Source organism: Trichogramma pretiosum, unplaced genomic scaffold (genome assembly GCF_000599845.2).
Source record: "Trichogramma pretiosum strain Unisexual culture from Peru unplaced genomic scaffold, Tpre_2.0 scaffold8, whole genome shotgun sequence".
In the NCBI taxonomy this organism is placed as follows: Eukaryota; Metazoa; Arthropoda; class Insecta; order Hymenoptera; family Trichogrammatidae; genus Trichogramma; species Trichogramma pretiosum.
The window spans coordinates 1,037,044-1,051,909 of record NW_019641699.1 but is presented as its reverse complement, the minus strand read 5'-3'; the positions used below and the strand labels follow the sequence as shown (position 1 = coordinate 1,051,909).

Genomic DNA, 14,866 nt, shown 5'->3' with positions numbered 1-14,866 from the left:
GTTAAACGACAGAACAAGTCATGCTGAAATAAAAGCGTATGCTAAACGTTATAATTTCATGTTTTAAACAATCGGCGGGAGAGAGTATAACGAATACATTCGTTACAACATTGATTTCTATCGCGCTCGATTTTTGTTCATAAGGGATAGCCGCTACTCTGGATGCTGCTCACGCTAATTAATTTCTGATTAATTGAACGCGTATGATTAGATGTTATTACTTTGATATCAGCCATTGTGACGTTTTAAGTAAAATTACTCATCATTCATTTTTATTTAATATTAAATTACATTCTCGTAGTAACGTGAAAACCTTTCAAGTTCCTCGTCATATTCACACACTAGCCGACATTAAAATTTACCAAAACAACCTTTCGCAGCAGCTCTGGATACAGCGACTTCTAACGCATGTTCGTGCTTTACTCGCAAGTCAGTCTGAGCTTACGCTAGATAAGTTTATCGATCTTGCGAATACAATTTTTAACTTAAACATACTCTGATGCAATGCGCGTTAACTGCCTCCCATTTATTAGCTAGAATTTAATATTTATAATTAATTCATAAAAATAGTAACGAAAAAAATTGTTTTATAGTAGAAAAATTAAGTTCACTATGAATTTTTTATTCACCGACAATGGGACAAATTTTTTTTATCAATGAATTGAAGTGGATTATTAATGGGGTCATTCGACTTCATAATATGCAAAGATACAATATTTTTACTGATAATCTACTGATAAAATAAGTATGTAACCGATATCACTAAAAAATTGCACAATGTTGATATCATAAGCTGCCAAAATTAAGATGTGACTAAGTATAAAATAGACTGATCGGCTTTAGGTTTCACATTTTTCATCGCCTAGTGTTTATAGCGAGGTCCCAGTATCATAATGATGCGATCACTAGTATTGACGATTTTTTGCGGTATTATTGTTGTTAATAGTGCTATTATTGATACGTCAAAGGACAAGAATGAATTTCTCTCAAATAGTGTTGAAGATGCAATAAACATTGATGTCACAAGTGTTTTCAATGAAGTAAGAAAAATAGTTTTTTTTATAATTTACATTTTATACAATGAAGTTTGGCCGTTAAAGAAGCTTTAAAAAGATATTGAAAATGGCCAATTTTGTATCAGTTTTCTCGGTCTTTTTTTTATTCTTTGGTAGGCATGATATCATCCGTCCGGATCATCTGAAACCAGTAATTCGACATATTTTTTAAAGTTTATATAATCTAAGCTAGTCACTAAAAAAAGAAAAAGAAAAAAATTGAATTTGATGTTTTGACACAATTTTAAACGAATATTTTGCCCATATTTTTGTGCATTTTTTAAATTTTTTGGCAAAGCATCAATTCATACTCTTGACAAACCATCAAATTTTCTTTTATTTTTTTATCTTTGTTTAATCACTAGCTAAGAGTATAAACTTCAAGAAACGTGTCAAATTTTTTTTTCAGGCGAAACTATTAGGAAGTATCCTGCCTACCGAAACTTAAAAGAGTGACCGAGGAAAACCGACCAAAATCATTTAGCAGCTTATTTGAGATGGTGCGCTCACAACTATTTTCTCGCTCACACTTTTCGCCACAACTGCGTTGCTCGTTTTGCCGCGCACATCTTCAAGCGTCTTCGTTTTTCCTAGCTCTCCTTTTTTCGGTGGATGCTCTTTAATCAGTTGGCTAGCAAGTCTTGGTGTAGATGCTTTGCAGTTGTCGTCTGGTCGATTCGAAAGCACTCGGCCCAATTTTCTTTTACGCGTAGACGACACCTCACGTCTGCAGTTTATGCCGACTATTTCGGTACCATTTTTCCCGTCAGCGTTTCTGTTACACATACCAGGCGGCTGATGATCACTTGCTCTGAGACTTTCTTTTTTCGTTACATAGGTGCAAATACAATTTTTTGTGAATCCCCCAGCCTAGAGTAACATTTTCATTTTGCTCAGCTAGAGTAATAAATGCAAATCTAATACCAATCCGTTCAATTTGCTTCACCGGAATTAATTAGAAAAATCAAATTTCTCGCCGAGAAGTGACTCTGCTCTACACATTGAATGGTTCATATGTCTTATTAATATTATATTGTCCTTTTTTTGGACTCTAAAATGAGAATAGAGGAAAGAATTGTGTCGGAAATAATTGATGAACATAAATGATTGTTTTTCATTAATTATAATGATGAAGTAAATTATTAATCACACTGATAGAAATAATCATACTGCGTCATGAAAAAGGCGTTGCTTATCTCAAGAAGTACAAAAAATCTTGAGACAGGCTAAAATCTAGTAGTAAATTTTATTTAGTAGTAGAGTAGTAATCTCTTCCTGCGCGGGCTCTAAGCCTCCTGCAGTCCCTTCTTAGAAGAAGGTGTAATAAGAATCTTTATGATTAAATGAAATTTTCGCCTCAGAATTGTTTCACTTATTTTATATAATATTTTTCGATAATTATTAATAAAATGAAATGTTTTTTTAGGTCATTGGTAACAACTCAGTCAATTATAGCATAGAAACGCATTCAATTGAAACTGACGATGGTTATATTGTGACTATGCATCGAATCATAAATAAAGTTTCGATCACGAAAAAAAAGGGCATACCGGTGCTTTTACAACATAGTTATTTGTCCTCATCGATGGATTGGCTCATTTCAGGCCCCAAACGAGCTTTAGGTACGTTAAGGTAAATTTTATGTTCAAGTGAATGATTTTGATTTTTTATGTCAGGATTTCTTCTCGCTGATGCTGGCTACGACGTGTGGCTTGGAAACTTTAGAGGAAATAAATATTCACCTGGACATATATACTATAACCACTCCAATAGTGAATATTGGAATTTTAGCTTTCATGAGATGGGAATGTTCGATATCCCATCGATGATCGACTATATTCTGTTTAAATCATCTTACAATAAGCTGTATTATATTGGCCATGGTCAAGCAGTCTCTGCGTTTTTAGTAATGGCTAGCATGAAACCAGCTTATAATAATAAAGTTGCAAGAATGTTTGCGTTGGCCCCTATAGCATTCTGTGACGATATGTTTAGTCCTGTGTTCCGAGGAATAGCTTCGTTAGAAAAAAGAGATAAAGTAATTCCATTTTATATTTAAATTCAAATTTTATTCGATTGGTAAAATGCTCCAAATTTAAAAACTTAATTTTTTCAGAATTCTTTGTACGAAGCTATTGGCAGAGACGAATTCCACTTTTCAAACGAATTGCTGTATTATTTTGCGAACTATATTTGTAATTCTACCGAGAGTTATCAGAATGGCCCGTTATGCTTTAATATCATGTCACTCTTAAACGGGTTTAAAGAGGAAAACATCGATCAGGTATTGTATTACAGAAAGAAATGTACAGGCAAACCCCGTTATTCGCGGATTCATTATTCGCGATTATCCGTATTCGTGGTACCCCTGTTTGTGATCTACCTTCAGTATTCGCGGGTTTTTCGGTCAAAGTTAACCTTTTTTCGCACGTAAATTAAAAAAAAAATTTTTTAAATATGACTCGTCCTTTACGGCAAGAGTACCGGTTATAGTGTAAAGAAGAGAAGTAAGAAAGTGCTGAATTTGGTGGAAAATTTTATATGCTTCTCTGGTAGAAATCGAACATTTTTTTGGCATTAATAATACGTTTTTTCGACCATTTATTGGCTAACTATCGTAGTATTGGTCATTTAATGGCCAATAAATGGTCAAAAAAAAGTTTCTTTGATGCTCTGAAAGATTTAATTTCTACTAGGGTTATTACCTATTCTATAATGCAAGATAAATCGCTCTCCTATTACCTATACTTATTTTTACTGTGGCAAGAGTAATTGGAAATATTTCGACAGATGCAGAGCTTAATCTCATTGAACGAGCATTAAATTACGACCAAATCATGACTCGAAGCCTTCAGTTTAGACAAGATATCGAAAAATCATTAGCGTTATAAAAAGGTGTACAAATATCTAATGCACAGAGCATAACAAAAAAGTTTGCCTAAAATTTTTTACTGAAAAAAAAAATATTGATCAAGACTTTAATTTTTGCTGGTAAAAAATTTTTTACTGACATGTATATTGAAATTTTAGCTGGACGTGGAACCCAACTCCCCTTTTCCCATAAGAACAATATGTTTCTGTATTTGCGGATTCGGTAATCACGGTACTTTTTAGGAACCGAACCCCGCGAATACCGGGGTTTGCCTACACTTCCAATAATGGAAAACACAGGGTGAAAGATAAAATATACCCATAATAAGTAAATACTCATAATAAGGCGGTTGTGTTTTTCTAGGAAACCCTTAATTTAATTTTACGCTACACCTCTTTGGGCGGAGCGAGTGCCAAACAAATAGAACATCAGGCTCAGCTGTATAATTCAGGTTAATTAAAGATTCTATTTTAGAACCTTATATAAACTGTGGTAACTTTGATTGTGCTTGCAGGGATTTTCCAACAATTCAACAATGGCCCACATTACAATCTTACTAAAGTTACGGTTCCCGTTACTATTTTCTTCAGTGACAACGACTGGATTTCTTCAATTGATGTATGCAATTGGAATGTTTAAATTATAAATTATTCAAGTCAGGTTGAAATAAATAGTACTATATGCAACTAGTGTGGATATGCTTATTCTCCAAAACGAGTGGTTGTAGCACCATCCAAAGGGGAGTACTATAAAAATTTCGTTCAAAAAGCATATACACACAAGTTGTTTATTAGTATATTATGATACGCGAGGCTGAAGCAGTTTATTATTGCCAGTACTCGCCCGCGTAAAAATTTTTATATTGTTTCAAAGTGATAAAAAGTTTCGTCATACGTAAACTTTTGCAAAGTTGTCATTCGTACATTGGCAAACCTGCGCGGCAAATTTTAAGAAGTTTTCTAAATGTTGGGTTGACTAGTAAAAAATTTTCAAAAACTTCTGAAAACTTGCAAAAATGTGTCTCAAAAGTTTTTTCAACTTATCAAAACTTTACAAAACTCCAGCCAGATTTTGTCAAAATTTTCACAATTTTGATGTAATTTAAAAAAATATGTTTTTCGAATTCGCGAGAACGCTCTCAAGAGAATGAATTTAGACACAGATTTTTTCATTCAAAATAAACCTTATTTAGAATTGATTATTTAGCGCTCTCTGATTATTTTAATTTAATCATTGAAGTATGTCGCGTACGCTTACGTCTACACATAGACGAAACTGCTTACACAAAAACTTATTCGGAAACAGTCACACACGATTTTCTGAGCGTTATCCTAAAATTTACATACTCTACTAAATACTATAAAAAAATTGAATGATGATTTCATTAGGAATTATCTATGCACGTCTTATAGCAAAAGATTCGTGTTTATCTTGTAAAGCGACGTTAGCATACGAATATTAACAAAACAGCATGTAAAAAGAAACAAAGCCAACTAACTAACTAACTATCTAACTAACTAACCTCGTTTCACTGAATGAACACGAATTTGTCGAAGAAGCTGTTTGACATGTATTAGCTATTCCGAATTTTAGTTGTTATGATATATTTAGTTCTTTTTGTGTTTACTAAGGAGTGAGGATTGTGGTGCTAGGATAACGTTCAGAAAATTTTGAGTGACTGTTTGCGAATAAGTTTTTGTATAAACGGGTTAATTTATTCAAATCAAAATTATCAGAGCGCGCTAAATAATTAAAGCTAAATAAGGCTCATTTTGAATGAAAAAATTCTGTGTGTGAATTCATATTCTTGAAAGCGTTGAAAAACATATTTCTTTAAATTACATCGAAATTGTGAAAAATTTGACAAAATCTGGCTGGAGTTTTGTAAAGTTTTGAAAAGTTGAAAAAACTTTTGAGACACATTTTTGCAGGTTTTTAAAGGGTTGGACGAGTCAACCCAACGTTAAAAAAACTTTTCGAAATTTTCCGCGAGGATTTACCCGTATCCGAATGACAAACTTTGCCAAAGTTTACGTTTCACAAAACTTTTGATAACTTTGAAACAACATAAAAATTTTTACGCGGGTGCTCAAAGCGATTGTGCTTGCTTCGTATTTACAATAGGCTACTTGAGTCAAAAGTATCAAATACTTTTCTATATAATGATTAGCTTAAGTATAACTATAAACTACTGTAATTACACAAGGGCCTAAAACTAATGGCAAAGTTTCGATTTTCAAGTTTTACTGAACAAATTTTAAGAGCTACTTGAAGGTTCAATTTCTTCCTTTTCTTTTAGCATCGTAGCTTTTTTTTGAAATTCTTTTAAAAGTTTAAAGAAAATGTATAAAATATTTTTAACCCGAAGGCTTATGTATTTTGTTGGCTTATAAAATAACCAGAAAGCTCATGTAATATACACATTAATGATTTTTCGAACATTTATTTCAGGATGTATATTCTTTGAGGAAGAAATTGCCAGACGTGGATCGTATTATGATTGACGTCGATCATTTTTTTCATGTCGATTACTTGTGGGGAAAGCAAGCAAAGAAAATGGTTTATGAACCATTGATGGATATTATGAATAAATTTGGTTCAGCTTTTATTACAAATTACTGGAGAGCCAAAACCGCATAATAGTTAGTTTCAAGTATAGTTTCTCAACATTACTGGAATAACTTGAGTTTTAACTATGCCATTGACAGTTGAAGTGTTTGAATTTTATTAGAAATATTAAAAATGAATAAAAGTAATTAAAATCAAAAATTTTTTAACTAAAAACCTCCCCAAAAAACGCCAAAAAAATCCTGGCTGGAAAAAATCATATAATTTTTAATGTAATGAGGCGTGTAAAGTAATATTCCGAAAACTACACTCTGGCAGTAAAATCATTGGCAATTATATGCAAATTTGTTTTAAAGTAGCAGTATGTAAGAAAAACTGCTGCAAAAAAGCCACAGTTAATTTCTGTAGACAATTTAATTGTTTGCATAATATTCAAACGTCAATAATCTTTCATAAAAATTTAATAATCTTTGTAATAAAAATATCGTTAAAGAGCCAACTTTATTCTGTAAAGTTAAAAAATGAGATTATAACCTTTAAGCCAACGCGATTTCACTGATTCTGTGCGTATTGTATCGGTCGGCTTAATCTGTTCATAAACGGCTGCTGCATATTGTATTGTATGTATCTGTCTTGAATCATTATATTTGTGTGTAGTGTAAACGAAAGTGTCTGCCCCGCGCTCTGCTGATTTTGTTTTTGCCATGTCTTCAAAACCGAGTTTGCCCAAATTCGCCGAAGATACCTCCCGAATTCACCATACTCTATCGCATTGATATTGCGCCTAATGATGTTCGGACAGCTTGCACCGAGTTGAAGGCCGGATCCGTTAAGGCTTCTCTATACCCAGTTGAAAAAAATTGCGTGGATATCCAAGTGGAATATCCACGCTGATTCCACGTGGATCATACAGGGATTCCTTGAGGATGGGACATTGATTCCACGTGGATCGAACATGGATCATATAAAGAGTCCACGTACGTAAACCACGGGGGTTTGTACGGAAATCCTCGTTGATTTTCGATCGATCCACGGGGATTTTCGCGCAAATCCTCGTTGATTTTCGATCGATCCACGAGGATTGAAAAAAAATCAGCGTGGATCAGTCGAATATCCGTGGGGATTGCATTTTTTTCAGCCCATGATCGATCCACGAGGAATCCCTGTATGATCCACGTGGAATCCCTGTACGATCCACGTGGAATCCCTGTATGGTCCACGAGGATTACTAATCCTCATGGATTTCCACGTGGATATCCATGCAATTTTTTTCAACTGGGTACAGAAGGGCAAATACCGACATACCGATATTATTTTGTACCCATTTTTTTTATTCTCTAGACAACCATTGAACTTGAAATTTCGTGGAAAGGAATATGAAACTTATAAAAATGTGCCTATAATTGTGTCGTTTTAAGGTACACAAACATAACTGATTTCAATAAATCGGCAGCACAATCTCTTTCAATTATTAATAACAATAGTTTTTCATTGATTCAGACATTTTCTATCATTTAAATTCATTGTAAACTGCTTCAATAATTCATTGTTGAGATTTTTCCTAATTTCAAATAAAAAAACATTAAAAAATTCTAAGTTTTAAGAAATTTTTACTGAGCTGCGTAATTTCAAATTCATTTCCAAAATTACAAGTAAATGTTGAAAAAAGCGTATACTACATAAGTTTATATGCATCAAGGTACCAGTAAATTCTATCATGTTTATTATGTCAATAGTCAATTTTTCAAAGTGTCGATCCATTGCCACACTGATAATGAATGTGAAATTCAGGGGTGAACTAAATAAATTACACAGGTACACAAAAAAAATTGAAAATTTCAGTTTCAGAGATCGGACCATTAGTGGTGGGTATCAAGTTCTTGGGGTCGCTGAATCCGAATCCGACATCGCTTTTTATGAGTTGGCTAATTTCCAAGTTCATTTGAAGGTCTTCCTCCTCCTCCTTTTTTGGGCACAAAAACCATGTTATGAGATTTTTTTTACTACTTTTTTTCTAATCTGACCATCAAATGACCTTGAAAATTAGCCACCCAGAAAATTTGATTTTAATTTCTATGTTACGTGACGAGGAATCAATAAATATAAGAATGCAAATATAAACATAATTTTTATTGTATAAAAAAACTATTTACTCCATCTTCAGCATATATCTTAAATTTGTTGTGATAAATTCCGTGGTTTGGTAGTCCTAGCTTGGTAGCTATGTTGGATCGAAATTCAGCTGCCGTATAAATGATTTTCTATAATATTTGGTGCGCCATCACAACCCAATATTGAACTAATTAAAATCGCGCTTGCAGCTAAATTTTTTTACAAACAATAGCATCGATTAAATTTTCAGAGCTTCATCTTTCTCTGGTAGATATCGATCAGATTTCTTTTTATTCTTCTTAGCAAGACTTGCCTCTGTTGCTGGGAAAGCCTGAAAAATAGAAATTCGACTATCCCGGTCCTATAGGCGTTTTTCCGTCTATGTCGCAATACACCCGGACTATGACATGTAACATAATTAAAGTATATCGTATATTGATAAAATAAAGTTTGTTATATTTCATTGCCAATATTTTAATCCACAATCACACTAGTAAAGGAAAATATTTCATGCACATGTAAAATTCAAGTGCTGCAACTACTGAGACAAAATTTTGTTAGCCAAGACTATTTTGTTCTCAAGACTTGTACATAATATACAAGTTGTACGTAAAACTTGGAAAGTTGGTTTGTTTAAGAATTTATCTCATTAATTATTTTTATGAAATAATTTTTCATAATAATACTTTCAAAAATTAGAAATAGAAATTATACATGAAAAAAATAATAAAACAGTTGCTGAATATATTTTTGCGAAAGGTGAGTTGGTTAGATGCAGTGTGAAGGGTAAACGGTGTAACGCAATAAAAGATTCCATAGCCATACCTGCTCTTGATTCAATAAAACTGAGCGCTGTTCATGGTAAGCGTTTTAATAGTATTGAGCAATTTTGGTTTGTATGTTCATATTTTTTTTTTCTTGATGAGAACTTTATATACTTGTGTATTTGTGATTCTCCAGAACTTTTAACTTTTTTTATCAAGGGCTTCATTTTCGAAATAAAATATATATTGCTTGTTATATTGAATAATAATTTACTTATTTATGTAAAAAAATTATTTAAAAAACAAGTGTTGAGTGAAACTGAGAAAAAAGTTCATATAATTTTTTTATACTCATAGCATCGTGAGTTCTTTACACGCTCAAAGTTGTGAGCAATGAAAATTATTTTTCAGGATGAAAACCATCAATACCTATCAGACGGTGAAAATCCCAGAGGGATTGACTGTTTCGGTCAAATCCAGGATGGTCACTGTCAAAGGACCAAGTGGTGTCTTGAAGCGATGCTTCAAGCATCTGGCCCTTGATATTCGTGTTAGTACAGCTTTTTCTTACTTTTCTTTATATTGGATTGCATTTAAAAAAATCATAATTCTATGATGATATTGTGGATTCCCCTTATTCCCTTTATTATAAACGATTAATTCGTTTCTGATGAGAACCATTTGAATATCATTTGTAACTGATTGTATCATTCAAATTTCAGATGGTCAATCCAAGACTTTTGAGAGTCGAGAAATGGTTTGGCACCAAAAAGGAGCTGGCTACTGTAAGAACTGTATGTTCTCATATTGAAAACATGTTGAAGGGTGTAACCAAAGGCTATGAGTACAAAATGCGTCCCGTATACGCCCATTTCCCCATCAATTGTGTAACCACCCAGGACAACACCATGATTGAAATTAGGAACTTCTTGGGAGAGACATTCATTCGCAGAGTGAAGATGGCTCCTGGAATTACTGTTATTAACTCTAAAGCTCAAAAGGATGAGCTTATTTTACAAGGAAACTCTTTGGAAGATGTTTCCAGATCAGGTGAGTCATTAAAACTAAAATTTTCTGTCTTGCAAGTTTTCTTTACACATTGCAGAACTTTATCTAATTTATGCTATTCATTTTTCCAGCTGCACTTATCCAACAATCCACTACAGTCAAAAATAAGGATATCAGAAACTTCTTTGATGGTCTTTACGTATCAGAGAAAACAACAGTGTTAAGGACGAAGAATAAATAAAATCGTTGCAATTTTTAACAAATGTAGTTCAGAGTATTTCCAAAACTTCATTAATTAGAATATTTTCCATTTATAGCTTAAAGAAGATTTTAAGGACATTGAATGAAAGTATCAATTTGAATATTTTTCTCACAGTCATCTCTGAATATTTTTTGTAGAACTCAAGAAAATTGAAATTTCAAGAAAAAAGTTCAAATGAAAATTGTTTAAGTTTGAAGTAATGCTTTTTGTACTGAGCATGGCATAGTTTTAATTTGTAACTTTTTTGAATATTTCACCGCACCTATCCATTGAAAATGAAATCAAAAGCACGCCGATCTCATATACAATCCACTTGACCATAAACTATAATTAAATTTGAAAAAGAACTATACGCCGGTGTCGAGAAAACGGCCCTTTGTCTGCGTGGCTTCACGCAAGCACACAGAGCCCACTACAAATATATACCCCTATAGGAAAGGATCAGGTGAAAAAACAGGTGAGAAATCAGGTCAAAAATCATGCCAAAACATCAAGTGAGAAGTCACCTGATATCTCACCTGATTTTTGATAGAATGATTGTATTTTATGTGATTTCAACATAACTATGTGTAATTTCATGTCAATTCTCCACTGCGCCCGTGCGGCATTATCAAGCGAAACTGCTCAATTTCTAACTCGCCGGAAAAGCATATAAATTCATCTAAAGAAAAAATAAGCCATATGACTTCGGTATCAAACTGTTTCAGCTTTCCTATGGTACATCAGATTTTCAAAAAAATTTTATTTTAACCAGAAAATCTTGACATAAACGTATTCAACATAAATATATCAATATCAAATAAAACATCAAGTGAGACGTCACCTGATTTTGGATAAAATGATTGTATTTTTATTCGCTTTCAACATAAATTTATAAGGCATAGATATATTCTAGATTATTAGACGCCATTCTGTATCTACCACTCGTTACAACCAATATAGTAAACGAATCTGAAAAATAAGGTTTTTTAATTGATTTAATTTTCTCGTCTCTGTGCGTCTTTGACTTATTTTTCGTTTGCATGGGTGAACAGACATTCACTTTCTGTAATTATCATCTAACCCAACTAGTTTCAAGAGCTTCGAGTGTCATCCAATCACTACATCGATCTTCATGTCCGAAGCGCTTGTCTACTTTTTGATACTCGCCTAGCCGTCTACCCGCCACGTGCGCAGTGTGAATAAAAAAATTAAAAATCTTGAATTGTAAGCGTTTGTGTTTGTGGGTGAATTTGAACTGTGAGTGTGTAAAACCAAGTCTACGTTCAACGACGAAATCGAAATCATTGACATTGATTCCGATGACGAAAACCATGAGCCACAGGTTGTGAAAAAATTTGTTCGCTCTCTAAAAAATGTCAATTGGAAGCAAAGAAAAGATCGATATAGGGTTTACTGTCAACTGAACCATTTAATGAGCAATTGGAAAGGCAAATTTTCTGACTTGTGGGTCATTTTTCGAATCGACGAATTGGAATATATTCTAGCAGAGGTCATGGAGTATAATACCTTAATAGACGGGAATGATTTAGTAGACGAGAGAACGAAATTACGATTTATCAGGTTAATCGTCAAGAGCGGCTCCAAAGACAAGCCGCTGCTCGATAAAGACGGCAAGCCAATTTGGCGTCGCACTACACCATTGCATCGGTTATTGCGAATTCGCAGGATTGTTGTTGAGGTAAGTTCAGTTCGTGAGCTTTTCAACATTTACAACAGATACGACCTGAATTACACAGACGAAACTGGATTAACGCATTTCCACGTGGCGTGTAATTATGGTTTTTCCGACGTCGTTGAAAAATTTCTCGATCTCGGACAGGATCCCAACTGTGTCTGGACGAAAACGGGCGATTCGCCGCTTCACCTGGCTCTGCAAAGGAGCACGGATGTGGTTCTGATGCTGCTGTGATTGATCCGAATTTGATTAACAAGAACGGACAGACGCCTGTGCACGCTATTTTTGACAGAGTTTTCGCATTTTCGGTGATGACTTTATGAGGATATTTTTGGAAACCTGCGAAGCGAAGCATCAGCGATTGTCGATCGACGTTCGAGACAAGTTTGGTAATAGGCCATTGCACTTGGCTCTTGGCAAAGAATCAAAAAGAACCAGACCCAAGTCGATCGAATTGCTGCTGAGAATGGGCGCCGATCCGAACTCAGCCAATGCGGAAGGATTGACTCCACTGCACGTACTTTCCAAGAAATACCAGTTCTTTGATCCAAGGGACGACTTTGCTAAGTCATATTTCTCGATCAAGGATGAGTTGAATCAGACGCTGCAGGTCGACGCCAAGGACAATTGTTGGGTCGGACACCACTCCAATGGGCCGTGATGAACATTGAGGTTGAGGTCTTATTGAATCGCGGGGCCGATATGTCTAGCTTCGTTTTTCCCACCGAGGATTATTTTGGCAAGATTAACAACGTCTTGAATTTGATCACTGATAGATTTTTCCACGTATCCAATCTTTTAGCCCTCGTAGAATGTCTCGAGAAAAGAGGATACGAATTGGACCGAAGCGAAGCTCTGCTCATCATGAAAAATTTTGCCTCTCGTGGATTTTTCGAGAAGTCGGCGGATTTTGAAAAATGTTGGCGCGACGACGAGCAGTTCAAGAGAGACGAGGAAAGGTTCAAATTGATAAGTCCGAGTCCATCGCTCGGCGATCTGATTCAGCTACGACCCGTGAGGAGGCTCAAGAACAAATCAGGTGCACAGGTTACTTTCAGTTCATGCCGATGTGGGTCAAGTACGAGGTCCCAGACGCATGTGTAGTGCATCTGTGCGAGATAATATGGAGAGGATTTTTCAGGCGTTGGGCGATCTATCCTTTTTGGGAATTAATTCGCTATCGGCTGCCACTTGAAATGTGTGAAATGATCATCGATGGGTTAATGAATCAAGATCTATATCATATTTGCTTGGCGGCTACCATCAAAATCAACAAAAAGGACAGTAAAGAAAATGTAGTGACTATAGAACAATGTAATACAAAAAGACCTATCAGGGTTAAAACATATCCCAAGATGTTATGTAATCCAAGTCATTCAAATAAATAAAGTGAAAAAAATTAACAACATTGACCTTCTTAGTTTATTATATTTTCATGTTAAATCGAATATGTAACTTTTTCGAGCCATGTTCACACTTCGGAATGATAAATATTAGGAAAATAAATTCCTTCGAGTATTCATGCAATCTTACAATTTTATTTTTCAATCTGCTAGCTCACTAAAATATTGACAATAAAATAATTCAAAACCGTGGTAATACTTTTTTTAAAAGATTAAATAGGGGCAAGTATGACAGTCTAACGTAATACCCTTATAATTTTACTCTAACTTTGAAATTCTTTCTCTCATTTATAAAACTTTCAATTTCAAATCGTCAATAATCAATTACTTATAGCTATGATAGAAATGAAATCCAATACCTTCCGACAATTATTCAAGCAAACTAAATTTTTTCCCCTTAAACTATAACCATAATATGAAGTTAGGGATAAAATAATTTAATAATTAATTATATGATTGTTAACATTAATTCAATAATCAATCGCGTAGTTATGATATTATTGAATGTGGTATGTAAAAAAACCGTACTAATGACTCTACTTGCCCGGCCGGCTCGATCAAATTCAAGACGTTCGCAATCGTCATATAATAATTATCAAAAATCAGGTGAGATATCAGGTGATTTCTCACTTGATGTTTTGGCATGATTTTTGACCTGATTTCTCACCTGATCCTTTCCTATATGCTCGTGATTTATAAAACGTTTCTTTAATGAAATGGCAAACATCAAAAACTAGTTATATTTTACTTAAAAAATATCATCAAGTTTTTTGATTGTTAAAGCAAAGCTCATGAATAGTATCTGACCTCCTAAAAAATCATCATCTAATACCCGATCATTTTTTACATGAAAGAGTTTAATTGCCGAAAAGTCGAAACATATAGGATAATTAAGAAGCGCCGAATCTTATGAACATTATAGTTTTTTAATTTACGACCACAATAAAAATAATATATTTTAATTATTTTTATGCTTATTGTTTTTTGATAATTTAATTGAAATAAAAATTAATAACATGGTTTTCATGAGTGTTCGATTCAACAATGACCAGATTATATAGGTAATAATCGAGCTTTGTTGACGTCACACACGTGATACAAACACACTCGTTTCTTTCCCCACACCAACTAGAACGTCAAAGTC

At 33.9% G+C, this 14,866-nt stretch overlaps 2 protein-coding genes across 2 annotated transcripts; both read left to right on the top strand.

Moving 5' to 3' along the window:
- Positions 1-893: 893 nt before the first annotated feature.
- On the top strand, positions 894-4,566 carry LOC106651147 (lipase 3-like). Its single transcript, XM_023462567.1, has 6 exons — positions 894-1,040; positions 2,482-2,677; positions 2,732-3,093; positions 3,172-3,339; positions 4,291-4,378; positions 4,442-4,566. Exons 1-6 carry the CDS (start codon positions 894-896, stop codon positions 4,564-4,566), a joined length of 1,086 nt encoding a protein of 361 aa, XP_023318335.1.
- Positions 4,567-9,783: 5,217 nt separating this feature from the next.
- LOC106651148 (60S ribosomal protein L9-like) lies at positions 9,784-10,620 on the top strand. The gene is made up of 3 exons (XM_014369538.1): positions 9,784-9,921; positions 10,094-10,421; positions 10,511-10,620. Exons 1-3 carry the CDS (start codon positions 9,784-9,786, stop codon positions 10,618-10,620), a joined length of 576 nt encoding a protein of 191 aa, XP_014225024.1.
- Positions 10,621-14,866: the final 4,246 nt, after the last annotated feature.